The sequence below is a fragment of the Ammospiza nelsoni genome, chromosome 4 (genome assembly GCF_027579445.1).
Source record: "Ammospiza nelsoni isolate bAmmNel1 chromosome 4, bAmmNel1.pri, whole genome shotgun sequence".
Classification (NCBI taxonomy): domain Eukaryota; kingdom Metazoa; phylum Chordata; class Aves; order Passeriformes; family Passerellidae; genus Ammospiza; species Ammospiza nelsoni.
In genome coordinates, this window is record NC_080636.1 from 23,022,474 (window position 1) to 23,049,172 (window position 26,699).

Consider the following 26,699-nt stretch of genomic DNA (forward strand, 5'->3'; position numbering starts at 1 on the left):
CTCTGTAGTAGCAAGAGTTAACAGAATAAGAAACAGATTGTAAGATGCAGTATAGAAATTGCAGTTTGCTGTCATTTGTGGTTTAAGAAAAGGGGGTGGTATTGAAAGGGCTTGAAAGGGCTTTAATGAATATTGTTTAGTGTTTTTGAAACCTAATGGTCAGAAGGAGCAACAGAAACAGCCTCAGAGCTTTTAGGGTGAAGTGATTAGCATTTTTCCTGATGGAGGTGATTGTTTCACCTCCTCTTTTATGTCAGCGTTTTTCACTGTCTGTTGCCTTTTGTTTATATTCAAATGACATACCGTTAAAGAAGCCTTTTTTGTGTGATTGCAATGCTTTTTCCCCTCCTTCTGTAGAAAATCTGTTTGCCACAGACAGGCAGAGCATGTGTTTCTCTTGTCTTGGTTGGGTGCACAAATCTTCTTTTATGTGTGCTGCTTCTTACCCTGTTGCCTAGACGATCGCTGGCTTTCACTAAGAATGTCTGGTTCTCGTAAAGAGTTTGACGTGAAGCAGATTTTAAAAATCAGATGGAGGTGGTTTGGTCATCAGGCATCAGCCCCGAACTCTGCAATTGAAAACCATCAGGGAGACTTCTGGAATAGAGGACAAAATGTAACAACTGCTGGCAGGAAGTTTTTAGACTCGGGTAACTTACCTTTAACATCAGTTGGTTACAGAAGGTCCAGCCAACAGGATTTCCAGAATTCACCTCTTTGGCCAATGGCATCCACCTCAGAAATCCCTGCATTTGAATTCTCAGCAGAAGACTGTGGAGGTGCACGTTGGCTTGGCAGACAAGAAACAGATGATAGAGCAAGTGAAGAAGAAAATGAATCGGACAGCAGCTCGTGCAGGTTAATTATTACTTTCCTATTGTGAGAAATGTGTTTTCATTTCATGTTTGTAGTTAGTATGCATATGTAGGCTAGCCTTTGTTCTGAACTCAAATGCTTCAGAAACCTAGCAGCTACTGTGCATCAGAAACAGAATATTAATTATAATCGGGTTCTGTGTGTTTACTAGGACCTTTTTAAGGCAGTCAGTGGGGATAAACAAAGTGCAAACATGGATGCACTCGCGTTTTAAACGGTGTACTAGTACATGCTGCTATGAACAAGGTACTGCCCATTACATGGTAACATTACAGAATGCTTTCTACATTATTTTGAAGTGATACTGATTGTTTAGTTATGTCAGTTAGGAGAAGATTATGAAAATGTAAACTTCTTCTGATTCTGATCTCATGCTTCCCTGTGTATCTATAGATGACAGAGAATGAGCTGCAAAAAATACTTAGACTATAAATCAAAGACAAAAATTGCATCAATTGAAAGTCAATCAATTTGTACTTTAAAGAGGTTCCAGTAACCCATTTGGTTGAATTAAACTGTGCATCTGGCAGAAAAAGAAAAAATGTTTCTATTGCATCTGTAAAGATGTTTTGGTGTTCTTTTCTTACACATCGTTACTAAAAATGAAACTGTAAAACTTGTTCTTGAAATAAAGTTGTTTGCCAGTTATTGTAAATCAGGCAAGTTAATAACCTTTATTGTGAAATATCAGTTAAATTCTTTTATTTCATTTGCTGTATAAGTCAGTCAGTCTTTCACTAAAAGTATTTTTCCTGTTTTGTAGCTCATGTAGTGCATAATTGCTTACAATTTCAGAAAATGTTATGTTTGCTTTCTTGCTTTTAAGACAGCTTTACACTGATGTGGCATTTCAGAAAGTGTGGCTACTTAAAAGGGTACACTGTTTAATAAAGGCTATTAAGGACAGATCAATTTACTTATAGCAGTTGAGTGTTTTTCATTCCTTAGGAGAAGAATCAATGTAGTGGAAAGGCAAAGTAGTCCATAATACAAACATGAACTGTTTATTGTATATATGACCTTTAAAGATTCAAGGAAAGGAAGGAGAGTAAAATTGCTTAGACGTGAACATAGTGTATTTGCTTTTATCACCCCATGTCAAAATAGTAGAATTACTGGGAAAGGAAATGCTACATACTGCTGCATCATAACAGCAGTCCCACTGTGCTGCAACAACTATGTAACTGTAAGTAACACACTTCTGAAGAGATCCCATTTTAAATGACATTCAGATATAAATTTTTAAATAGCGATGTTATTGGACATGATACAGGTATAACATCATTTTCCAACAACAACATATATTTCTGATGGGAAATTTTTGCATGCAGCATTATCCCAGTTAGTATATTCTCTTCATAGCAAGGCAATCACTGCAGGAAAATAAATGTGTAATTTTAAAAGATAAATGTGTAGATTGAAAATAGTACAACATTTGGTCTTAATTGTTAGAGAATAATGTGCATATGGTAAAACTAATTTGTTCCTTTGTTGAACTGGAGAACTGCAGATACTTATTTAGGAGGTTTTAAGAAGTCTTGGTTTGGGTTTTTTTTCTGTTGCAGAAAATTTTCTCTAGTTATATACTAGAGAAAATGCACAAAAGATTTGAACTTAGTAAATTGGAAGTATCTTTTAAATTATCTGCTTAATTATGTATAGCATCTAGAGGTTTTGTATTTCTGTTACTGTCTTCTGTATGCATTCATGCTAATGTTTACTTACATGCTTTAAATAATTTAGATAAGTTTTGAGTTCTGTATCAGTACAATTTATTATGCAACTAATGGCAGTGTGGGAGCTTGCTTTGTATTGTTATCCATATCTCTGTCTTATGGAGAGACTGCACTTATGCCATATTTTGTTCACATCATTTGTTAAAAATGTATAAGCTCTTGGACAGACTACACAGTACTGCTTAACACCTGGAGTTTCTCTGATATTAAGGACTTAATTAAATGTTTTTTCTATGCATTCTAAAATATGGCTTCTTATATGATGACTCGAGGGAGAAAGCCCCATACCAACACTTTTGTTATGTAGTTTACAAAGAGCTTTTTTTCCCATATGAAAACATTGTTGCCTCCTTTACAAGTAAATCATGTGCATGAAAAAGTCTTTTTAAAAAACCTTCTGTAGAAGCTATAGTTACCTTTCCTCTATGCTCCTCTGTAACCTACTGCCCAGTTAGAAGCCCTAATAACATGAACAGAAACAGCTCTACTGCTTTGTTTGTATCAGTCCTTCCTCTTTGCCTTGCCATATAGTACAAGGAGAAAAGCATTTAGATAAGGTCTTTGTCACTATGACATCATTTAGATCATTATGTGGTTCATTTAGAGGAGAGCTGCTGTCAGATTAATTTGGTGTTATATAGAGTTCAATTCCAAATTTACTACCAGATCTTTGACCAAGGTTGTGTGTGAGATGCAAACAGATCATTCAGATTCAAGAATCAGAGCTGGTCAGCTGTAATACTGTTCACATCATACTCCTGGGTGTCATTTGTAACCTGCGTTAGCTCAAATGGTTGTTTACTGGGACAGGGAGTTTTGAATTCTTCTGCAGATGTTCATCTCCTAGATTTCCTCTATTGCTGCTGTTTGTTAACTGTCCTGCGTCCCTGAGGCAATGATCATCCTCTTGGATTCATACACTTTTAAGAACTCACCAACAGCTCTGCAGACTCTTGTACAGAAAGTGTAAGCCTATTAGCATTAGATTTATTTTTCTTAACTTTTTTTGGTGGTGCCTTAGCAGCAATCTACAGACCTTGAAGGCATGGTGGAGATAAAGCTAAAAATACTTGGGCATACCTTGTGTGCAGAATGTTGTGTCTGCTTCATTGCATTCATGTGTGCACTAAAATACTGGAATTACTTTATTGTAGGTTGAAGTAGGGAAATGTATTAAAATATTTATATTTAAACATTAAATACAAGCAGGATTCCAGAATTCATCAGCTGTGTGCTGACCTTGAGCAGTTTAGTAAAATGTCTGTAATTATTTAAAGACAAAGTCTGAATGTACCACGTGGTACCAGCTCTGCAGTATTGCTCTGTTTGATCATTCTTGGAGTTAGTATGTTGTAACTTCCAATATAAGTTTGCCTCCTCACCCTGAGTTTTCAAGCTACAGAATCCTTTGATATGTCTTTTATTTTCACCTCAGTCTCACTGACCTTTGAGGGTGTAAGGACTTTTGGAATTCTCCCAGGTTATCATTGCTGTGGCAAATGGAACTGGAAAAATATTCATAAAACAGTTTGTGGAAGGAGGGGCATTTAAAATTTTCATTTCCAGTTACAGGGTACCAGACACAAATAGCTTTTGAATCATTCTTTTTCCTTTTTTTTTTTTTTTAATTTTATGTAATTTTTGCAAATACTGTAACTATTAGAATCTCTTTTTCATGTTCTCTTTATGGACCACTGAACCTTAGTCTTTCTTTCTCCTGTTCCTTCATTATGGAAAATGGTTTGTAAGTTACTAGCTCAAGGGCGGGTATGGGATTGAGCATCTTTAGAGAGGGAGAGCTAGGCTTGACTCCCTTGTGTCCTGAATACATTATGTTGTGGATACTGGAGAACAGACACCATTGCAAATTTTTTTCCTTATTGAATGAGCGTGATGACTGGAATTCTGTGTGGAAAATGTGCAGTTTTGAAACTGGCAATAGCTCCAGTGAAATTGTGATCCATCAAGCCTTTTCCTTTGTGGTTTCTTCCTTTCTATCTGCAAAACACTTTCTAAGGTTGTAATGTAAATTAAATTCTGATAGTGTGTAATTTTTTAAAAATGTTATTAACGAAGTTACTTTGAGGAATATGGGTTAATATATAGTTCAAACAAACCACAAAAAACCACAACATATTAACCCAATTGAGAATGTACTAAATTTTGACATGGAGATACAGAATAATTTCCTTAATATTATTTGTGCATTGACCAGCGACCTACCCATTCCACTTCTGGTTTTTGTTTTTCAGGGCTGCTGGTTAAAGAGTTGCTTTCACTGAGTACTTCTTGCTCATTCCCTTGAGAATGCCACCCAGCTGGCCAATATAATGTTGTCCATGGTTACATGGTTACATCTTTGTATGAGCCCCGATTCAGTTTCCAAAATGGCCACAAAGAATACTTGTTCCAGCCTGTAAGAGGGCTGGTTAAATGGCAAACCACAGCTTCTGCAAGAATATTTAATATAAATTGCCCCAAGGGAAATCAGTAGGCAGGTATCTAATTTCTGATCCATTATTAGATTTAGCTCTGAATTAAAGACCAAACTGCTTGGCTTTTTTAGCTATCTGGGTATGTGCAAAAAAAAAAAAAAAAAAAAAAAATCAAAACATATGATAAAACCCAAGACCAAACCACAAAGTTCCCCTTTACAGAAAATCTTCTGTTGGAAATTTAGACTTTGGTTTTGAGGAGCTCTGTCTTGAAATGAGTATCCTACACCAAGGAGTGAGATAAGTTTTATGGTGGATTTAGCCCCAGACATGCTGCTCAGTTCATGACATCTTTGTGGAAGCAGGGGTTGGGATGCCGATATTGTGAAACCACATCTTTCCAAATGTTATGGTAGATCCAGAGTATTTTATAAGTTGCCTGCATTGTTGAAAACTAAGCAGTGGTCAGTTAAAGAACTGTGAGGAGGAAAACATGCCTTCCACAGTGTACATCATTGGGATTAATTTCCTTTATCTCCTAGGGCCATGCATTCCTTTTACATTTTCTCTATTCCTGTTTTTTCCCAGTCTTCTGTGTTTGTGTATACAGATGGGAATAATTTTTCTCCCCATCTACCCTTGCTTTTCACTCTTGTTGACTTCTGATGTGGTAGATCTCATATCAGACCCAAGGAGGGCAGTAGGAGTGGTGGTGTAGCAATGTGTTTGCGGGGTTTTTTTCCCTGCGTGCCCATATGCTCTTAGTAGCTGAGTTTTGTTCTGGCCACCTTAGGTTAAGTGTGAAACAAAAGTGGCAGGGAGGGGTTTGGTTCCTTACTGCCATCCTTCCGTTACTTTTTCACTTTGCAGGGCCTTGGTGGAGGTTCTTCCTTAACCATCTGACAGCACTACAGATTCAATTGCTGGGCTGATCTCTGTGTCTCTTAGTTGAAGAGCTGATCTCTTAGTTGAAGAGTACAACATTAAATGATTATACATTTTCCACAAGGGTCTAGATTGTTTTGGAGGAATAAAGAAAATATGAAAAAAAAAAAAATAGCAGGGAAATAAATATTAAAACAAATAATGCATATTCACTTTAAAATCACATGTGATTTTTATTTTACCCTTTGTAGATAAAATTTCACCTGAATATTGTATGAACTAAGATTTCTGTTGTTTTCTTCAGCAGAACTTCCAACAGCAGTCACACCTTATCATCTTGTCAGACAATGGAGCCCTGTACCTCAGATGAATTTTTTCAGGCTCTCAACCATGCTGAACAAACTTTTAAAAAGATGGAGAATTATCTTAGACACAATCAGCTGTGTGATGTGGTGTTAGTCGCTGGTGATCGTAGAATTCCAGCTCACAGGTAAGTTTATCATAAATTGAAATAACTTCATAATTATTTACAAATGCACCATCAAAGTGTGTCCCATGTTTTGTTTAAAAAATGTCAGAACATCCTAAACCATTCAATTTAAACAAGTATATATTTTTTAACATTTCTTTGGAAATGAAAAATTATTTTTTCTATTGTAAGCAATACAGAATAAAAAAGTTTAAGTTCTTTTTGTTTCTAAGTATACTTATGATATTTGCATAACAAACCCCCAGAAGTCCCAAATGCACTCCCAGAATATTATAAGTTGTTGTTTCTTTACCATAGAGCGATGTAAATTTTTTTCTTAGATTTAATTTTGTTTAATTTTTTTCTTTGTACTAGCAATTATGCTGTTGGAGTCACAATTAACAATAAGTACAGTCTTCTGTTCACATAAAGGTTTTTTGCTCCCGTACTAAGAAGAGTCCTTTGATAGGAGACTTCTGAACATTGCCAGTATTAGAGGTCTAAATTAGTTCAAACTTTATCCTCTCTGTCATCTGTGTAATCAACAGATCATATATATGCTGCTTAAAATCTAGGAAAGTACCAAAGATTGCAAAACACAGGCATGTGTAGCTGAAGCACATTATGGTATTTAACGCACAGAATTTGTAATTTTAATAGGAACCTAGGTATAAGTAAGCTGTGGTTTCCTAAGTTGAGGTCTACAACAGAAATAACATCCTAAAGCATTCTTGTTTTCCATTGCTGATTCCTACTCCCACAGGGAAACTGCAGCTTAATGCTGTAATGGTAATAAAAAGATGGGAAGATGTTGCTGGTTTGGAGTTGGTACTTTCTGTACCAACTGTATGTTTTTAGAGAAAAGAGACATGAGTTTGGTGTCTGCCTTGGTAATGATCACAGGTAACACATTACTGAAATTCTGAGAGGTTTTGTATCTATGAAGAATTCAGGCTATGAGTCTACTGCAAATAAAAGCATCACATATAGTCGTGATTTTTCTGAATATTCTCTATTGTTCCAAAAGTATTTATCTTCTTATTCTGTGCTGAAATCATAGCTAAAATCTTATTTACAAGGTCAAAAAGCAAATAGGAAAAGGGGACCTTTCTCCAGTAGGAAGAAATGTATTATATTCCCACCCCTTCAGCTTGCAGTTCCATAAAGAAATTTTGGATACTTTGATTTAATTTATGTTTATTTTTTCATGTTTATTTTGTGTCCACTGCAATTTCAGATGTCTGCCATTTATTATGTTCTTATTTATTACATTCGGCTAACTGCAATATCCATAATAAAAGCTTGTTTTGTTTAGCAATAACCCACTGATTAGAACATTCATGTAAGAAAAGGGAAATGTGTGTAAATTCCTGCCCAGAGGACATTTAAAGCCTGCCACATCCTTTAATCAGCAGTGTGGGCAGAGCCATTGTGTGTCTTTCTGTTGACACTGAAAGATGGAAATACAAAAGAGATGGGACTTAAGAAAAGAAGGCAAATGGAACCTTGTGTACTCTAGGGTTTAGGAAGCTTGTTTGAAAGAGCCTGAACTCTTCAGTATCACCTTACAGCTTCAGTGAATGCTGACAGTGAGTTTCCAAGGACGGTTTTCAGCTGTTACACAGCCACAAACAAGGAGCTGCCTAGGAAGAGTCCCTTTTATCTTTCAGATCTTAAGCAGCATTCTGTCAGCTGAGACGAGTTTGGAGATACTAAACCTGTAAATTGCCAGATTTGGTAGCTGTCATCATTTTACATAGTAATTGCTTTGGTGACCTAGAAAACTATCAAGATGGTGCAGCTTGTGGCAGGTCCAACAAGTATGGGTTTTAAAGTGTGCCACATGTTTTACTGGCTCTCAGTTGAAAATTCTTCAAAATATATTAAGCCGTCATGGTAGATTGTTCTGATTTTGGATTTTGGATTTTGTCAGTATTTAGTGACTAGTGAATATCAAATCACATGTATATAGCAGTAATTGATTTTCATTGACTAGTGGGAAAAAGAAAAGGCCAGTTGGCTGAAAGTCTGCCTTTGTTTTCTTCTATCATAGCTCAGTGTCACCATGATGCATTGTCACTGTATATTTTAATCCCATTTCTTTCTTTGAAAGGACTTATTTTTCTAAATTAGTCGAATTAAGAGAAAAGTGTAGCTACCTCTTCTAAGGCTTTTCATTGTGAAATCATTGCAAAACTGCTCTCAGGATAATTTATGCTTTTTCAAATTACCTGTATTAAACTACTTCTGGGCTTCACATGCTCTGTCAGCATGTGCAAGTCACCCTCTGGAAAGCCTTTACCACTGTGAGGCATGCATACCTCCTCATGGATCTGAACGTGTTTGCAAAAATAGTAAATGGATTTCATTTCTGTTAATTTCCTTTGGATGGCTCTTGAGTCTGGAAATTACAGGGAGAAATTTGCTGATATCAAACCTCTGATAGAAGGCATTGGGACCCTCGTGTTATTTTTTGGCGTTTCTTCAACAGTTGTTTCTAAAATGTGTACAGTCCAGTGTTTTGAATAATAGTGCAGCTACCTATTCTAGTTGCACTGCTGGGGGAAGAAAGAAAAGAAAAATCAACCCCCAAACTGTGATATGACTAAGTATTAAATTCCATTTCCTGTTGCAGAAGACCTGTCTTTTACAAGCTCTGTTCTGTGTAGAAGTTCCAAGTCAGAACAGTCAGATGTGACTATGTTAAGTTTTTGCCTTTTTTTTTTGCCAATTTTTGCCTTTTTAAATTCTGAATTGGACCTGCAGAGATAATTGGGTTATTCAAACCACTTCCAGTGAGAACACCTATTTTGTACATAGAAATCTGGTCTTGTCATCTCATTCTAGCATCAAAAGCAGTTGCAGAAATTCTCCCTTGATACTTTCATGAATGTACTTTCTAATTTACTCCAGTTCTATAGATCTCTGAGAGGCAGTATTTTCATTTAAATGCAGATTTCATTAAACATGAGGTTAAAATGCCTAGAAGTGATTGCTGGGCCATAGCTTGGCAGAAAGTTCTGATTTTCCTTAGCTAGTCAGCTACAGAATAATTCTCATATTTCATTAACAGAATTTAATTTTTCTTTAAAAGAACAGAACTTTGGGGGTTTTTTTACAAAACTTCAATCATGCAAGTTGTTAAAATAAAATTAATCTTTTTCCCATGCAATTGTAACTTTACTTTGTTGCTTCAGCAGCTAGAAAAAAAAAATTACCTTTTCTTTTCTGTAAGCCTGACCAAATGGTCAATGATCAGAGAGTTCACAAGAAAAATATATTGTGACATTAATTAATCAAAATTTTATTGCTTTGCAGTTAATTAACTAAGAGACTGCTCCTTGTGTTTCATTACTTTGTATATGTACCTGTAAATTCTCCCCTAAGCACTGGTGCTTACCTTTTCATTTAGTTTTGCTCTATTTTGTGTTTCCTGACCTCTGCCATTTTAACACACCTGTATAATGATTCAGCACAGCATAAACTGCCTGAAGTATTAGATTAATTGAAGATATGCATATGGACTGTTTAACGTATTTGCAGCAGGCTAAGTTCTTGGGCTTGCTCTTTGTATAGACCCATACACATATCACATCTATTTATATTGAAATCCCTTTGGGCAAGGCAACAGTGAACTGCCACAGCACAAAAATTGATCTAAGCCACAAGGCCATTCCTGGAGGTCTCTTATTCCTCATGAATAGTTATGGTTGGTTTCATATTCCTGCCTCATATAATTTTCTTTTACCCCAGTCTCTGTACACATGGAAATTCTTTCACATTTTGCAGAGTGGCATTATTATTTGTAAAGAGTGTTTTACTCTTGATAATCCAAAGAAATGTCCGTTGTGCACTAACATTTACTTGCACAGTAAAATAGTCAGGATTATTAAGAAAGGCTAAATAGATACTCAAAAAAGAGATTACTCTGTATCATCTCCACGTTTACTTTGACAAATTTTGTTATCAGTGTTAGTAATTGAATGCATTTGTGTGCACTAAGAGTAAAAGCACTTTAAAGCACTTTAAAAAAGACTGGTAAGTCATTCTTTCACATTTAAAAATGTATCTAACATAATATAAATGAAAATCAATTCAATTTTATTTTAATAATGTATATTTATACTTCATTTCCAATTTATGTTGATTTGGGGGTGTTTATGTCTGTGTTGGCTATTAAAAGTCATTGCTTTGTAAGGCTAATTAGTTTAGATCAGTAGCAAATGTAGGTTTAGTATCAGTACTTCATTATTCATAGAGAGAAACTAGAGCATGGAGCACTTCGTCAATTTTTAAATGTTTTTCTCACTACAGTGTTTCTGCAAAGGGCAAAGTAATGAATCATAAATTAACAAACATCAGGCTGACTAAGATTTTTTTTCTTCTCTTCTGTTTCTCTCCTTTTGTGCTGCATGTCATACTCAGATTGGTTCTCTCCTCTGTTTCGGACTACTTTGCAGCAATGTTCACTAATGATGTAAGGGAAGCAAGACAGGAAGAAATCAAGATGGAGGGTGTGGAGCCAAAGGCATTGTGGGCTCTGGTTCAATATGCATATACAGGTAATTGAAGTGAAAATGGGAAATTTATCTAATGAATTGTCCTCATGTGAACATTGTATTCCATTACTAGATTTCAAATGCTCTTTACAAATTATTCACATTATTTAAATTCTTATAAATAAATAAAAATAAATCATAGAATATCTTGAGTTGGAAGCAACCTACAAGGATTCTCAAAGTCTAACTCCTGACCCTGCTCAGAGCACCCCAACAATCACACTGCGTGTCCCAGAGTGTTTTCCAAATGCTTCTTGAGCTCTGTCAGGCTTGGTGCTGTGACCACTTCTGTGGGGAGCCTGTTCCAGTGCCCAGCCACCCTCTGGGGGAAGAACCTTTTCCTAATGAAAAAGGAACCTTTTCCTAACCTCCTTCAGGCCATTCCCTCTGGTCCTGTCACCAGTCAGCAGAGAGAAGCGATCAGTGCCTTCCCCCCGCTTCCCTGGTGAGAAAGCTGTAGACAGCAATTAGGTCTCATTGCTGTTACCTGAGACAACCTGATAGGATAAAGTTTCTCTGGTAATACTACATTCAATTAGTTAACAAATTATGTGAATCTATTAAATGTATCATGATTGACAAAAAAAGGAATCTCATTAGGATTCCCTTTCCTTTCATCATTATAGATACTAATTTTGAAAACTATTAGTTATCTAATGCTGAGGGTGATGTTTACAAAGCCTTCTATTCTGTCATATAATCTGTAAATAATTCTATTGCCTTGGGGTTTTAGGGAATTTGTAAGATTATAAGAGCAAACTGATGTGATTTTCTTTTTGATGTTACTAGGTCGCCTTGAATTAAAAGAAGATAACATTGAGTGCCTGTTGTCTACAGCTTGCCTTCTTCAGCTCTCTCAGGTTGTAGAAGCATGCTGTAAATTCCTCATGAAGCAGCTTCACCCATCCAATTGCCTTGGAATCCGATCCTTTGCTGATGCCCAGGGTTGCACTGACTTGCACAAGGTGGCTCACAATTACACCATGGTATGTTGTTACATTAACTAGCATCTGCTTTATTTAGTAGGGAAAATATACAATGTTTTCCTAAATATGGTACTAATGTTTTCCCCCCAGAAAGTCTTCATAGTTTTCAAACAAGAATATGTTCCCATGATGAAAAATGACAAAATAGCTGCAAAGTTGCTGGTTTAGAGTGGGAAGGAAACATATGAGCATAAATGCCCTGTAAACAGAAATGGAATTGTGGGGTATGCATTTAATAACATATTTCAAAAGCCTGTTCTTCTTTCTGACAGTCAAAAACTACAGACTTCACAGTGGGGAAGCTGCCATCATCTATTCCAAAATTACACATTACTAAATGGAAGTGTAGAGTTCCTTTTTTGTAATGAACTGGAGTTATCAGGTTCCAAGATGTACTTGGGGTATGAATGTGGATACAGCAATATAGATTCTGCATCATCCTTAATAATTTAGCAACGGGATGTCAGGCATCAAAGAATTTCATTCTAGGCTAGGTAATATGTGACTAAATACAAACTTGTCAATTATATTTTTCAGTTAACCTCTAGAAATTCAGACCGACCAACTTAAGTAAACTTTATCTGCTTAGCAGTCATCCTTTTATTTTATACAAAATGTTCTTTTTTTGCTTCTCACAAGTGTATTTTAGTAAAGTTATCAGAAGAAGGCAGAAGAATTATCTCTGAAGCAAATCAGTTCATCTCCTCTTTGCAGTTTTGTGAGGCATTTTGCTCACTTGTTGATGAAATTTTGCCTAAATAAGCTCTTGGGATTTGAATGAGGGAATGTAGATACTGCATAAGAGATGTGGGAATAAGGATAGTACTTAATTTGCTTGTGTGTCATGGCATTACTTGCCGTTAAGTTATTGGCTAAGATCCAAGAGTTGTAATTTGTCTTGTAATTATTATTAGAAATCCATGGCTCTTCCTCTTGCTGCCTTAGGTTTTGCTGGTTTAAAACAATTTTTAAAAAAAATTACTTATTGGCTTAAATTTATTTAGCTTACTATGTATAACAGTTTAAAATAGCTTTTTTTTCCCAAATACAAGACAATGTTCCTCTGCAGTGAATGGAGCTCTCAGATATTTAATATCATGGACACACAAATTTACTGAGGCAGATCAATAAATAAGGTGCAGATTGTAACTTACATGTTTCTATTCTTGATCTTCATTATTGCAAAAACAAAAATAAGGAGTCTGCTGTTAGGTAGAATGTGCAATGAAACAGTAAAGTAAATGTGGCTTATGCCTTTGAGGAGTATTGGAATTTATGTTGAGTGAGACCAGTGATAGAAGAAATATGTGAAAAGAGAAACTCTCTCTTCTGATCTACTTGTTCCTTTTCAGAATAAGTATGTATTTTGGTTTGGGCAATTGTCATGTCCTTTTTAAGTGAACTGCCAAAATCAGAGTAGTAAGAATTATTAGATTAATACATCCTAAAGGGGAATGTTGACATTCCAGTCTTAGTATTCTGATTGGCAATTAATGACTTAGGGAAAATAGGGCTGTGAACTTTCTTAAAGCCATTCTTCTGCAGCACTTATCTTTTGTTCAGACCAGAGGAAAATAGTTCTGTGCCTTTTGGCTGTTGTTTACTTCGGTGGCAAAATTGTTGCTTTTAAGGCTTTGATGTGAATGAAATTCAAATTAGGTGGATTTTAAAATGCCATTTTCAAAACTAATTAGTTGTGCTAGATGAATTTTTCCCAAGGCCTCTTTTAATGTTGTTTAGTTCCAACAGAGACATTAAATTGAATTTTAGAAATAATGAGTAATAGAGAAGAAGCTTCTTTATTTTGAAATGAATGTTGCTATGGAAACTGCATAGAAATGTCTAGTCCAATTGAATCTTCAATTAAAATAAATCCCCAAGTAATTTCATTTGTTTAAAAGCTGTTTGAAAAAATAAAATGTTCAACACTAGTAAGTGCTAGGTACTTGATGCTCTTTCCACTAAGAAGTATTAGAATGTAAGGGTTAAGTACACCTGTAGTAGCTGGCAAAATTCTCTTTCTTAAAACAGGGAATTATTTTTATGCTGCATTGGCCTGCATAGAACAGTGTGGGACTATATTGAGTACAGTTTATAGTTCTGGTTCTTTTAAAATACTTGTAGTAGAAGTTACTGAATAATATAAAATACTTAAATTTTAATTTACATGTTATTTTCTATGAATGTTTCTTTGACAGAAAAGAAACCCTGATTGCCATTTAATATTTTTACAAGTGAAACAACTTCTCTGCTTTGAAGCTTTTTGTTACACATGTAATGAGTTTGTAATCATCTTACCTGCTTCATTAATGTACCTTTTTACATGAAGTTTGAAATTCAGGTGAAATGAGCATTTGTTTAAACTGGAGGATGAAACAGTGAGTTATCCCATTAGGTCTGCCTTTGTTAATGGGGTTCTTCTGTCTGAGTAAAGTACATTAGTCATTGGAAAGCATCAGTGATTAAAAAAAAATGAAGAAGGATTTGAATGTTGCATTTCTTCATATTGCAGATATATATTATGCTAAAAAGGACTGAAGTATTGCATTACTTTATTGCTTGCTGTGTTGACAGTTGATAAATTGTTTTGACAGAAGGGAACAGTTTATCAAAACTGGTCAATTATTGGCATTACAAACTTAAGCTTGAAAAATCTTCAGTATACATGAAGTGAAACAAGAACTGAAGCAATGTGTAGTGGATTTAATGCTGTATAAAGAGCAACTCTGATTTTTACACATCACAGTTCTAAAACAGAGTTGATAGAATCATGAAATGTATCTGAGTAAAGATATGTTTTGAGCAGAGGTTACCCTGTTTTGCTGTGGTTTGTATATTGTACTTGGGACATACAGTTGTAAATTTACGAATTTTATTGGACTGGCCAATATTGTATCTGCTTGCTTTAATGAATTTGTAATGGCATTTTGTGCAAAAAAAATTCTGCACATTTTTATTGCTGTCTTCAAAGTCAGAACAAACGCCCCTTTTTGATATCTTGTTTGTTTGAAACAGTTGATAGTGTACCTTGAATGAAAACCAATAGATCCTTTTCCACAAAAAGTGAGCAAAAGGGAAGTTAATACTTTGAGCTGAGGAAAAGCTAGCCTGTGTTATTTCCAGAACATGAAATATCTGTGGTGACTAGTGAGTTATTCTTAGGTAAGTGTCAGTAGCTTCTTCAGTAGCCAGATTTTAACTTTCTGATTTACAACTAAAAGAGAAAGAGTAGACATTCAAAACTTTGTGTGATGATGCCTGAGTTAGTCCGTCTAATCATTGTTGATCAGCTATGCATGCTTAAAGCAGAGTGAAAAGTCATTTTGATTTTCATCAGAAGTCTTCAGAAGGTATGTAAGCAGTGATAGTATTACAAGATTCAGATAAAGTTAGTTTTGGAATTTGTGTGATTTCTGAGCAAGCCAGTGGATGTATAAAAAGAAAAACTCAAAAATAATAGATTGGATCCAAGCAGAGAAACCTAGGTAGTTTTGCAGAAGAAAAGGTGTGGCACATTTAGACTTGCTTTCTCCTGTAAAGCAGTAGTTTGGAAACACAAAATCATTGAGTTATGATTTGGAAGAAAGAATTAAAGAGGGATAATTTGTCCTTTTTTCCTTGCAACAGTCAGGATAGGTTTTTCTTTTGTTAGTGGGGGAGTATGAAGAGCAGAGGAATTTAAATGCTTTCTGTCCATAAAGGGCCATAAAGTTTGTGATAGTGTCAAAACAAGGATTTTACATTCTTGCACCTGAAATTGCAGTCCAGAATATCCTGCTCAGTAATCAACTGAGGAAAATACTCATACTTAGAAAATACTCATTCACTTCCTTTTCACCTGTGAAAACCCAAGATATCTTTGTCTGTGAAGTTCCCTCAGTCCGGCGTAGCACAATAAATCAGTACTGCCTTATGAAGAGTGAAAAGGTTGCTGCATGCTGCTCAGCCTGTTTTGGAATCCAGAAACAGTGCAACAAGGAGTCAAGCTAAAATATCTGTACTGCCCCTGCACACAGTGCAAGTATTCAGTTGGTTGATTGTTTAATACATCAGTCAAATCTGAGTAAAAGTAAAGAAGGTGATATCTGACAGCTGTTTGACTATTAATAGTTTACCAGGAAGTCAAGTAGCACAGTTCTTAGTGAATTCATATTTAGTTGACCAGTGCACTGAAGCAGTCAGCAGACAAAATAACATTTCCTGATTGCTCTCCTTCAGATGCTGTGAGTCAAACACCTCTTGTGTTTTGGTTTCCCAAGTTCAGAGTTTAAGCAGAGCCCTGTGATTGAGCTGCCTGTTGGGCAGCCTCAGTCCCTCTCAAGCTGCAGGTGTCTGATGCTCTCCAAGGTTTTCATCCTTCTGACACAGTGTGCAGGGAGACTAACCATCTCACTGCATCCCACTGTAGGGATTAAGTATCATTTAGAGATACACATCATGGCATCTTATTTTTATGTGCCCCTAATGTTTTTTGTTCTGTACCAAGTCCAAGGCAGATCTGTGGTTGAGAGTATCAGCATTAATCACTCTGCAGATGCTGAAGAATGAATTTGAGGTGATGTGAATGAGCAGTACCCAGCGTAAGGAGCATAAGGATTGCATGTCCCTGTCTTGGTTAATACATAAGCCTCAGGCTACTTATTTGATAAAGTTTCCAAGCCCTTTGAGGAGCTAATTTTGGGGTTCGGAAATTCCCTTTACTTTCAGGACCAGAAAGAAAGGGATTGAAACTGCAGATCATTTGTTCTCTGAAATATCCTGTTCTTCCACAGAGAGTTCCCATAAGAGGAAGGAAAGAAAAGGCTAATGAGGAGGTTAAGAATGCTAGGAGATACACTGGCTCCTTCTTTTTGTCTTCAGAATCTCTGTCTGTAAAGGAAGAGGAATTTTCAGGTTCTGGTTATAAAAAAAAGCAGACATAGGACAAAGAGTGCTTGTATTCCCAATGGAATGCTTTGATACTCTGCTCAAAAGGAGTCTTTGCTTTAAAAATAGAATGGGAGCAAGAGGAAACTGAACTTGTTCCCATCAGAAAGCAATGGTCTGCAAGCAACAAGAAGGAAAATCAGGCTTTTTACACGTAACAGCTGTTGAAGTGGTGAAATCCAGTTGGAAAAAAGCTTTCCAAAGAGGATCCCTGATTGACTTACGCAAGATCAGCTTGTTGTTGCCTTCTGAGACAAAAGAAGTTTTCATGCAAGTGCTTTCCCTTTCCTCTTCCTGAGATCTGGATAGACAATTTGGAAAGTTTAAGGTAGTAAGTGTTGGTGTTTCTCTCTGTCAGAGCTCACTGCCTGTTCATTCAGCAAAACTAAAAGCACAGCTCCAGCTTGCATACTCTCTAGGAAAAAGAACCAAAAAAAAGCAGCTAGTGAAAACAAATGAACTCAGTGGAATATGAATTCCTATGAACTGTGTGTTTAAACTGTGGAAATAATTTTGATCACTTCTCAGATTCAACTTTATTGCCAGGCATTTAATATCAGAGTAGAATAAATAGCAATGCACGTGTAGTGCTTCTGAATAGTGGTACAGTTCCTTTCACTGATTTTAATTCATATATTTGTTCAATTATACTTTTATTTTGTAATACAAATAGTTAAATGAATTAAAGAGGAAAAGACAACTCTATCTCCCTTCTAATCTACTATAGCTCTCACTTGGAAGTACTTTTTTGTGTAGACAATTATATCTTTGTTGTAGGAAAGCTTTTCAGATATTAAATATTTTGAAAGTTTTCTTTCCAAATTCTATCCGCAAGTAGAATTATGTACACCTATAACATTTTGATCTATTTTCCTGATTTCCAGAATTACCTATGGAGTGAAGTAACTTTGATCTTTCCCCTTATAAATTGTAGCGGTTTTATGTACATCTGGCTTTCATGTAAGATGGACTATTTACACCTAATTAGTTTTTTTCTCTTAGCTCAGCTTTTTGTTTAGTCAGTATCTTTGGAGTACTGAGGTATAGCTTTGAAAGCATTAGCCCAAGCAATAAAAAAGAAGTATTAACTTTTTTGCTTTGTTGTCATGATGCCCATTGCATATATAATGCCAAACTGTATTATTGTTTTTGTTGCCAATTTAGATACTAAATTCAGACCTGTTTTGCAGTGCATCTCTTGCTTCTTCTTGTGAGCTTCTCCCCTTTTTTGACCTAAAAATCCTTTTTTCTTTCCAGTATGTGCTTCTAATCTACAGGGTTTTTTTATTAGCATGCAATTCTTTTTTTAAAAAATCATTAAACAAGGCTCTAAGGCCAATTTTCATATTAGGGCCGCTTAGAGTTCCGTGTTTGTGAATTTCACACATTTTGTCCTCCAGGTGTTTTAGAGGTGCATGTGATGGCAGACCAAAACCAGCACCCCATTAGCTGCCTATGTAGCAATCTACAGTGCATTTAATAAATTGATTGTAACTTTGTTGTCATCATGAAGCTACTCTCAGTTTTGAGTGTGAATTTAGCTGCAGTTTGAGCTACCAAAATAAAAGAATATGTTGTGATTTTACTTTTCTGCTTTTGCTTGCTTTACTTTGCTGCCTTGTCAAAGTATATGGGGAGAGGGGATAGAAATAATATCAGCCTTTTCTGTTACATCCATGTTTTTCACTGTAATGGTGCCGATTGTATGTTCATGATGCTGATTGTGTTTCTACATACTTCTGCTATTCCAGCCTAAACTGATCAGAATCCTCACAGAATATGCTGCAAATCCTCATATTATGAAGTAATCAGATATCAGCTTAGGATGTGTTTCATATTATGAATTTCTTATTTTGAAGTAAGGATTTGTTGCTGAAAATGAAAGGATGAAATTTAGAAGATTGAATCCTTTCAGAATAAATATTGTTAGTGTAACAAGGCATGTGTAATATTGTGGATTCTTTGTATGTTTTGCTCCCCAGTCAAATCAGATCAATTGTATAAAACCTATGAAATAGCAAAATAAACTTAAAATAATCCATTTTAAATCAACAATAAAATTGTTGGTGTTGTTTATTTTCTCTGAAACTTACTGCCACATTTTCATCTAGCAGTAATGAAAACAGTTACATGTGCCCAGTTGTTGTAGCATGTTGTGCTCTTTGCTTGACAACATGAACAAACTGCATCTTTTTGACTGGATTTCAGAAAGCATTTCTTCACTTTGCAGTGCCAAGATATTAACACCCACAACCTATGGCTTATTTATGTCTGTCTGTCTGTACACTTCCCTCAGTTGTTTCAGCACATCTGTCTGTGGGACTAAATGATTGAGTTGGGGAAATGATCAGGGATGAAAATAATTCAGTGCTCAAACTTTTTTTTTGGTCTTCTTCTCAAGTCAGTACTCCAGTGGGACGACTGAGAGATGGCGTGAAGGGAGGAAAAAGAGGGGAGGATACAGCAGGTGTTCCATAAAATGTCTTCAAAGTATGATGTTGCCTCTATTAAAATACTTTTCTTTTTCAGGAAAACTTCATGGAAGTAATTAGAAATCAGGAATTTCTGTTATTGCCAGCCACTGAAATTGCTAAGCTTTTAGCAAGTGATGACATGAACATTCCTAATGAAGAAACTATACTGAATGCACTACTCACGTGGGTTCGACACGATTTGGAACAGAGAAGGAAAGATCTCAGTAAACTCCTGGCTTACATTAGACTGCCTCTGCTTGCTCCACAAGTAAATTGTTCAGTTCCTCTCTAGTTTATACCATGGTTACAATGGGCATAATGTCTACAGTATAATTATATTGATAGTGACAAATCATAAAATTTATAGTGATCTGGATTCTTAGAGCTGCATGTAAGAACTTAGCATCTTGTACAGGCGTGATAGTTTGTGTCTCTGTAAACTGCAGCGTATTCTGATTCTAGGACACAAAAAGGGAGGGAGCTTGAAGAAAAAGTTGCTTTTTTTGCCTATAAAAATGCTTATCAAAGCTATCTTAGTCACTATAGGCCGTGTCCTTTTTAAATTTCTTCTATATGGAACTTGCACGGTTTATTTGACTCATTACATTTCCTCCATGTAGAAATAGCTAGTAAATGCAATTTGAATTAATTGTTTGGAGTGATTTTTCTTCTATTAACTCTTGATAGGCCATCACTGCATACTTCTTGTTCTTCCCAGTCAATACTTTTTCTCCTTCTTGGAGAAGATTAACAGAAAATGTAGAGGGAAGCTTTGGGCTCAGTTTGTTTAAATAGTTGGGAATTACAGTTTTCCTACTCCCCTAGGAATGGCTACTCTTGTTCGTCTCAGACTGATTCCCTCAAAGGCAGGGAGGCCCTGCAGAGACCTCCACAGATCAGAGGACTGGGCAGTCACCAACTGTACAAAGTTTAGCAAGGGAAAGTGCCAGACTCTGCAAATTGCATGGGGCAACCCTGGATGCACAGACAGACTGGGGAATGAGATGCTGGAAAGCAGTGCCATGGAAAGGGGTCTGAGGGTCCTGCTAAACAGAAAGTTGAACATGAGCCAGCAGTGCCCTGGCAGCCAGGAGGGACAGCCCTGTCCTGGGGGGCATCAGGCACAGCATGGCCAGCCAGGCAAGGGAGGGGATTGTCCTGCTCTGCTCTGGGCTGGTGGAGCCTCATCTTGAATATTGTGTGCAGTTTTGGGCACCTCAATATAAAAAGGATCTAAAACTGTTAGAAAGTGTCTAAAGGAGGGCAACAAAGATGGTGAAGGGCCTTGAGGGGAAGCCCTCAAGTATAAGGAGTGGCTGAAGTCACTTGTTCTGTTCAGCCTGGAGCAAAGGACACTGAGGGGACACTTCGGTGCAGTTACAATTCCCTTGGGAGGGGAGGGGGAGGAGGGGCAGACACTGATCTCTTCTCTGTGGTGCCCAGGGACAGGACCTGAGGGAATGGTGTGAAGTTGTATCAGTGCAAATTTAGGTTGCATATCAGGAAAAGGTTCTTCACCCAGAGGGTGGCTGGGCACTGAACAGGCTCCCCAGGGCAGTGGTCACAGCAGCAAGCCTGACTGAGTTCCAGAAGCATTTGGACAATGCTCTGAAGCACATGGTGGTCCTTGGGGATGTCCTTTGGGGTGCTGGGAATTGGAGGTGATGATCTTTTTGGGTCCCCTCCAACTCTTATTTCATAATTCTGTGATTCACTTCCTGATAGCAAGTTTGTAAACTAGGTTTGATTATTTTTATTTGTTTTTTCCTTTCTTATTTTTCCTTGCTGGACCTTCTTTAGTAATATTTAGTATTTACTATATAGTCAAAGGATTTTGCTTTATGATTTTCAGTTTGCTTAGTGAGAATTCTCTCTTAAATGAAGAAAATAGGATTTTTATGGAATCCAAATAATAAGTAAAATTCATTAAGACAAGAAAAAATGAGTTCAATTAATTCATAGTGATAAATCACATGCACTACATTCTGTGTATTTCTTCTAATCTGATGTCCTCTTGCTGGACAGTAAGATTCTCTACCAAGCATTTTAGTATTTATTTCCATACTGATTATTATATATTCAAAAGCAGGATTTTCTCAGCTGTGGCCTTGACTTTGTCATTCATTTTTTCTAGAAACATAATTCAGAGTAAGGCAATTGACAAGGAGAAATCATTGTTTTGTTGAACATTTACTTAATTGATAACTAAGTAACCCCTCCTGTATTCCTTTTAATTAATTGTCTGTAATTGAAACATCTTTAGGAACTGAAAGTACAGAATTTATCCCAGAAATATGTACTGAAATCAAATTATGTCCACTCAGTAGCTGATTAGGAAAATAGCAAGATGAAATACAGAAGCAAAATTATATTTTATTTTATTATCTTTAATTTTTAATCTCATCTCCAAATATATACTTATATTTCTAAAACAATATTTTTCTGTTACTTTTTTATTTATTACTTTCTTTAGCACATTAAAGTGTTAGAGCTATGATTTTAATATGGAAACATTTAGTAGATGAGTAAACTTATTTGAAGTGCCCAAAACGTTCTTAATGTTTTCAGAATCAAGTTTTTCTTCATGATTATGTGACATTTGACTATCTGACAGCAAATATAGCATAATTAAAAGCTTTTTAGTTTTATGGTTGATGAGTTAAAGGTATTGGAAAGAAATTAAATTAGAAAATTGAACATCATGCTGAAACCAAAGCCATTGCAAGAAGAGATGTAGATACACTTTAAAAAAATCTTCAGGAAATACTATGACACTGTAACACCGGAAGCAAAAAAATTGTAAGCAATTGTTAGTTTTATTGGTTGCTTTTATGCATCCTTTGTAGACATCTCTGGTTAGTGCTAGCAGTGTCCTAAATATTTGTACATTTATTTTTCCTAAAGATGAATATTTGTCTGCCTCTTTAGCTGTAAGGTGGCAAATATTACTTCTCTGATAAATAATGAAAAAGATGAAAAAATTAGAAATTTCTGAATTACAAGATGGCTCAGATTCCTTTTGGACAGAAATTCCTAGTACTGGAGTATCTGCACTACCTTTCTCCTTATCAGATTTGCAGTTACTATGATTTCATGCTAACATGTGATTTGTAAATGCTGTTAGAAATGCTTTCAGTACAAGGAATGAAATCAAGTTGCTTTCAGAGACTGACTCTGTGCTGTGAGAAATTCTTTATAGGTTGAGTGGGTTAGAAACTGTAGAAAACGTAGGTTGCATTTTGTTGTTGCAGAACTCACATTCACACATAGTGTTGCTTTAATTACTGTGTGCTCCTTGTCCATCAGAAAAATATATTGAAAGTCTGAATTGGTCATGTTGTATTCAAGCCTTACTTTTCATGCCTGCAGTTCTGAGATTGTCTGATTTAGGACAATAGGAATTAATTGATTTCTTTTTTATATATATTTTAAACCATGTGCAATTCTATAGCATTGCACACTGGCAGTTAAAAGGCAGCTTTTAGTTTATTATTTTACAATCACAAAGTGTCCCTGTGAAGTGATACTAGCAGTCCTTTGGGTCAAAAGAAGAAATAATTGAAGGTATGAAAGTAAAGAATGAGATTAAGTTGCCTCTACTAATTTACATGAAAACACTTGATTTGCTATTTTAAATAGTGAGAACTTTGTCCACTTAAAGAAATGCTGCAGAAATCTCAGTTTTCTGAAAATCACTGATAAAGGGCTTCGAGAAGGTTTTTTATTCTCTCTGCGATGGTTATGTTTTCTGTCATATTTTCTGTTATTTTGCCTGATACTGAGGTGTTCAGGTTTAGCCATCTGTACTTACTTGTATCCCTTCTGGAAATATGGTTGTCATGTTTGCCACTTTGCAGCCCTAAGGCAGCTTTATTATAGATAACCATATTGTGCACATCTGTTTCACAGCAAGTCCCTTTAGTACTTCTGATGACTGATACCACAGCAGTTTTGTACCTGTTAGTCTTGGCTGTCAACAGCTCAATAAAGACAACTCATTCTGGTTTGTGGACTTGAATGTCTAATATTCACAAAGTGTTTGGATTTTGGCTTTTCAGAGGCATCTGCCTTTTTCCCTCTCTCTTTTTCTGACAAATGTCCAAATCCCAGTGGGGCACTTCATTTATTTTTTCTGTTATTCATGCCATGTTGTGCAGCTCAGAAAAATGCCAGTTTACAGACTTCTAATAAGTAGAATGTGACTCTCAGTGTATTTTTTTCCTGCAGTTTGATAAATATGGACAAATCACTAAAATATTTGACAAACCACTCCAGAATCTTTGACCTTAAAAACTTCTGTTAGTAGTCTTTACTATTCTGTGGTTTAACTTTATTTAATTCATATTTAAGATTTAAAAGTTGCCGAATTTGCTTGCAAGCTTGATATAAAAATTTTAACAAAGGCTTTTATTAAGTGGTACACTGTGATCTTGGTCACTGTTAGGGTGAGGAACAGAATATATATTAAAATATTCAGCATGTACTGAAAGGGCTTTTACAGACCTCTGCATTGGGTGAATTTGGGAATAAAACCATGAGGTTGGACTGACTTACATACCCAAAGCCTTTTTCCATTTTCTTGAACTTTCCTGCACAGCACTGGAACTCAAGATTATGTTTCCTTCCTTTGGACCATTAAGCTGAAATCATCCATTAAGATCAGATGGCCTTCCACTTTAAATATTTATTTATTTGATGGTTTCGCTCAAAATGTGAATGTTCTCTTTATTAGCAGTTTATTTTCACTCTACCCTATTTTTTTTATATGACCATTTTGAAAATACAGAGATTTTTAAATCAGGCAGTGAAAGTGTTTGTATAAAACATTATCTTGGTAATCGTGGTTTTGTTTTTCATGCTTTTATTGCTCATAACAATACAGCTTGTTTGATTTTCTTTCTTTTTCACAGTTTCTGGCAGACATGGAGAACAACGCGCTCTTTAGGGATGACATTGAATGTCAAAAGCTCATTATGGAAGCAATGAAGTACCATCTGTTGCCAGAGAGACGACCTATGCTGCAAAGCCCTCGCACCAAACCTAGAAAATCTACGGTGGGCGTTTTGTTTGCAGTTGGAGGAATGGATGCAACAAAAGGTATTGGCTTATGTAATGTTTAGCTGATGAGCTGTTTTGGTTCTTTTTAAAAGAAATGCTCAATAGATTATTTTACAGCCTGTTAAATCTAAAATTCAAGGATTTGGCAGTACAGAACAGGAAACATCTAAAGTGTATACTGTTTATTAGGTTAAAAAGGTCTGTATATCTTTGAGACTGCTGTAAATATTCTGGAATCTAGAGTTCTGATTTGAAATTACCATAGAAATAGCTGATTACTGAGTAGTGAAGTTTAATGGAATACTAACTAATCTTTATTTACTTGAGAGGGCAGTAACTTGGAAGAAAAGGTCTGAAAGGCCACAAAGGGGACCTAAACATGCTTTAAAAAAGCCAAAACAACAAAAATATTTTGACTAATTGTTGAATAGTTCTGTCAAAACTACTTGATTTTTTTTCATAGAAAATTCCATACTTTTTAATGGTAATTAAAAAGGATCTGATAAGTTAGAAAAGTTAGAGCAGAGAAAGTGTTTTCTTTAATTTGTTGTTTTAAAGCTGTTTCTTGGTAGTTCATGCCACATACCATCAACTTTTTTCTCTAATATTACAAAACAGTTGATTTCATTATGTGATTGCATTCCACATGGTTAGTTTATATTCCTAATATTTCTATTTTTAAAGGCTTGATTCTGCAAAGCAGTTACAAAACCTGGTTTTTGTCTTGAAAAGCACCAAGAAAGTTTTCCTTTGTAATGGTGCAGTTAATTGCTTATGAAGTCAAAAAAGACTATTTGTCTGCACACACTTAAGAATATCATGGTGTCTTGTGGGAATCAGCATATTACTAAAATGCAAACTACCCTAGTGCTTCAGAGCTTGTTCTTTTTCCATATGTAACTTGCATATATTGTCATTCAGGAGCTACAAGCATTGAAAAATACGAACTTCGTACCAACACATGGACTCCAGTTGCAAACATGAATGGACGAAGATTACAGTTTGGAGTTGCAGTCTTAGATGATAAATTGTTTGTTGTTGGTGGCAGAGATGGACTGAAAACATTGAATACTGTGGAGTGCTACAACCCTAGATCAAAAACTTGGAGTGTAATGCCACCAATGTCCACTCATCGTCATGGTCTTGGTATGTACAGTTCTGTAAAGCCTGACTGCATATTTTTTAAAGGTTACCTGGTTTAGGATTGGTCAAAAAAGAATTCAGAAATAAAGTTGGGGGGGGTGAAAATTTTGTTTAGATGCCAACTGCTTATTCAATGTCCTTTCTCCTTCAGATTATATTGAAGATGATTGTATTTGGTAGCATCAGCTACCAAAAGAATTTTTTTTTTCTTTTCAGTTTTGTGGTGCACACTGGACTGCCACTAAGAAATTCTGATATTTATTCCTCTTAATTGTCTGATCTTTATTCCCCTTAATTGTTTTCATATCTGTATTTTAGGAGTAGCTGTATTGGAAGGTCCTATGTATGCTGTAGGAGGACATGATGGCTGGAGCTACCTGAACACAGTAGAAAGATGGGATCCACAGGCTCGTCAGTGGAACTTCGTGGCTAGCATGTCAACTCCCAGGAGCACTGTTGGTGTAGCAATATTAAATGGAAAGTATGTGAAGGAGTTTCTGTTTTCAAATTTAAAATCTCATTATTTTAATGTAATTAAAAGACCATCTTAAATGACTATGAATAATTTCTCTTGATAGATATCAGTTAGTAGCATTAAGAGCCATGTTTCTTCATTCACAGTAGAGATACTGTGCTGGGCCAAGCAAGCCTCTCCACAGCATTACAACTGTGTGTCAAGTACAGTGGGGCCCTCATCATCCTAGTGACAGTCAGCTGGACTTGCTTCAGTATGGCAAGATCTTTCTTAAACCAAGAACCTGCTGCATTAGAGTATGAAATTTGGCAGAAAATAGTCCCCCTTGCATTCCAGCTGGTCCCCCGAGATCAGAGGGGCTGGGTGCAGCTGGGCCTAATTTCTGTTTATAAGCAGTTCAGTGCTGTAAGTCTGGTTGCATTCAATACTTTAACAACCACAGATCCACAAACAGTGTGGTTTTTTGAAGCTATAGAAATGCAGATTTGGAGCTGCTGATTATGAATGCACTTACTGCATCAGCACTAAATATACTAAGGCTAATCAATGACTAACCAAGCTAAGTTAGCAATTCAGTCTAAATTAACAAATTCAGTCTCTTGCTTCACCCTTAATAAAGCTGAATTTCACCTTGGTATGCACATACTCAGTCAGAGATGCAATTCTTACTAAAGAAG

General features: G+C 35.9%; 1 protein-coding gene across 4 annotated transcripts in view; it reads left to right on the forward strand.

The window, feature by feature from the left end:
* Positions 1–26,699, forward strand: part of KLHL5 (kelch like family member 5) — a 48,512-nt gene that overhangs the window by 13,648 nt on the left and 8,165 nt on the right. Inside the window, exons 1-8 of one of the 4 annotated variants that reach the window (XM_059470638.1) lie at positions 467–858; positions 6,237–6,422; positions 10,827–10,963; positions 11,750–11,946; positions 19,402–19,614; positions 24,257–24,443; positions 25,326–25,550; positions 25,866–26,028. In XM_059470638.1, coding sequence (XP_059326621.1) covers positions 482–858; positions 6,237–6,422; positions 10,827–10,963; positions 11,750–11,946; positions 19,402–19,614; positions 24,257–24,443; positions 25,326–25,550; positions 25,866–26,028 — 1,685 coding nt within the window. In that variant the 5' untranslated portion in view covers positions 467–481. Of the gene's footprint in view, positions 1–466; positions 859–6,236; positions 6,423–10,826; positions 10,964–11,749; positions 11,947–19,401; positions 19,615–24,256; positions 24,444–25,325; positions 25,551–25,865; positions 26,029–26,699 lie in introns of those variants that run through there. The other 3 variants (XM_059470639.1, XM_059470636.1, XM_059470637.1) reach the window with 3 other exon arrangements.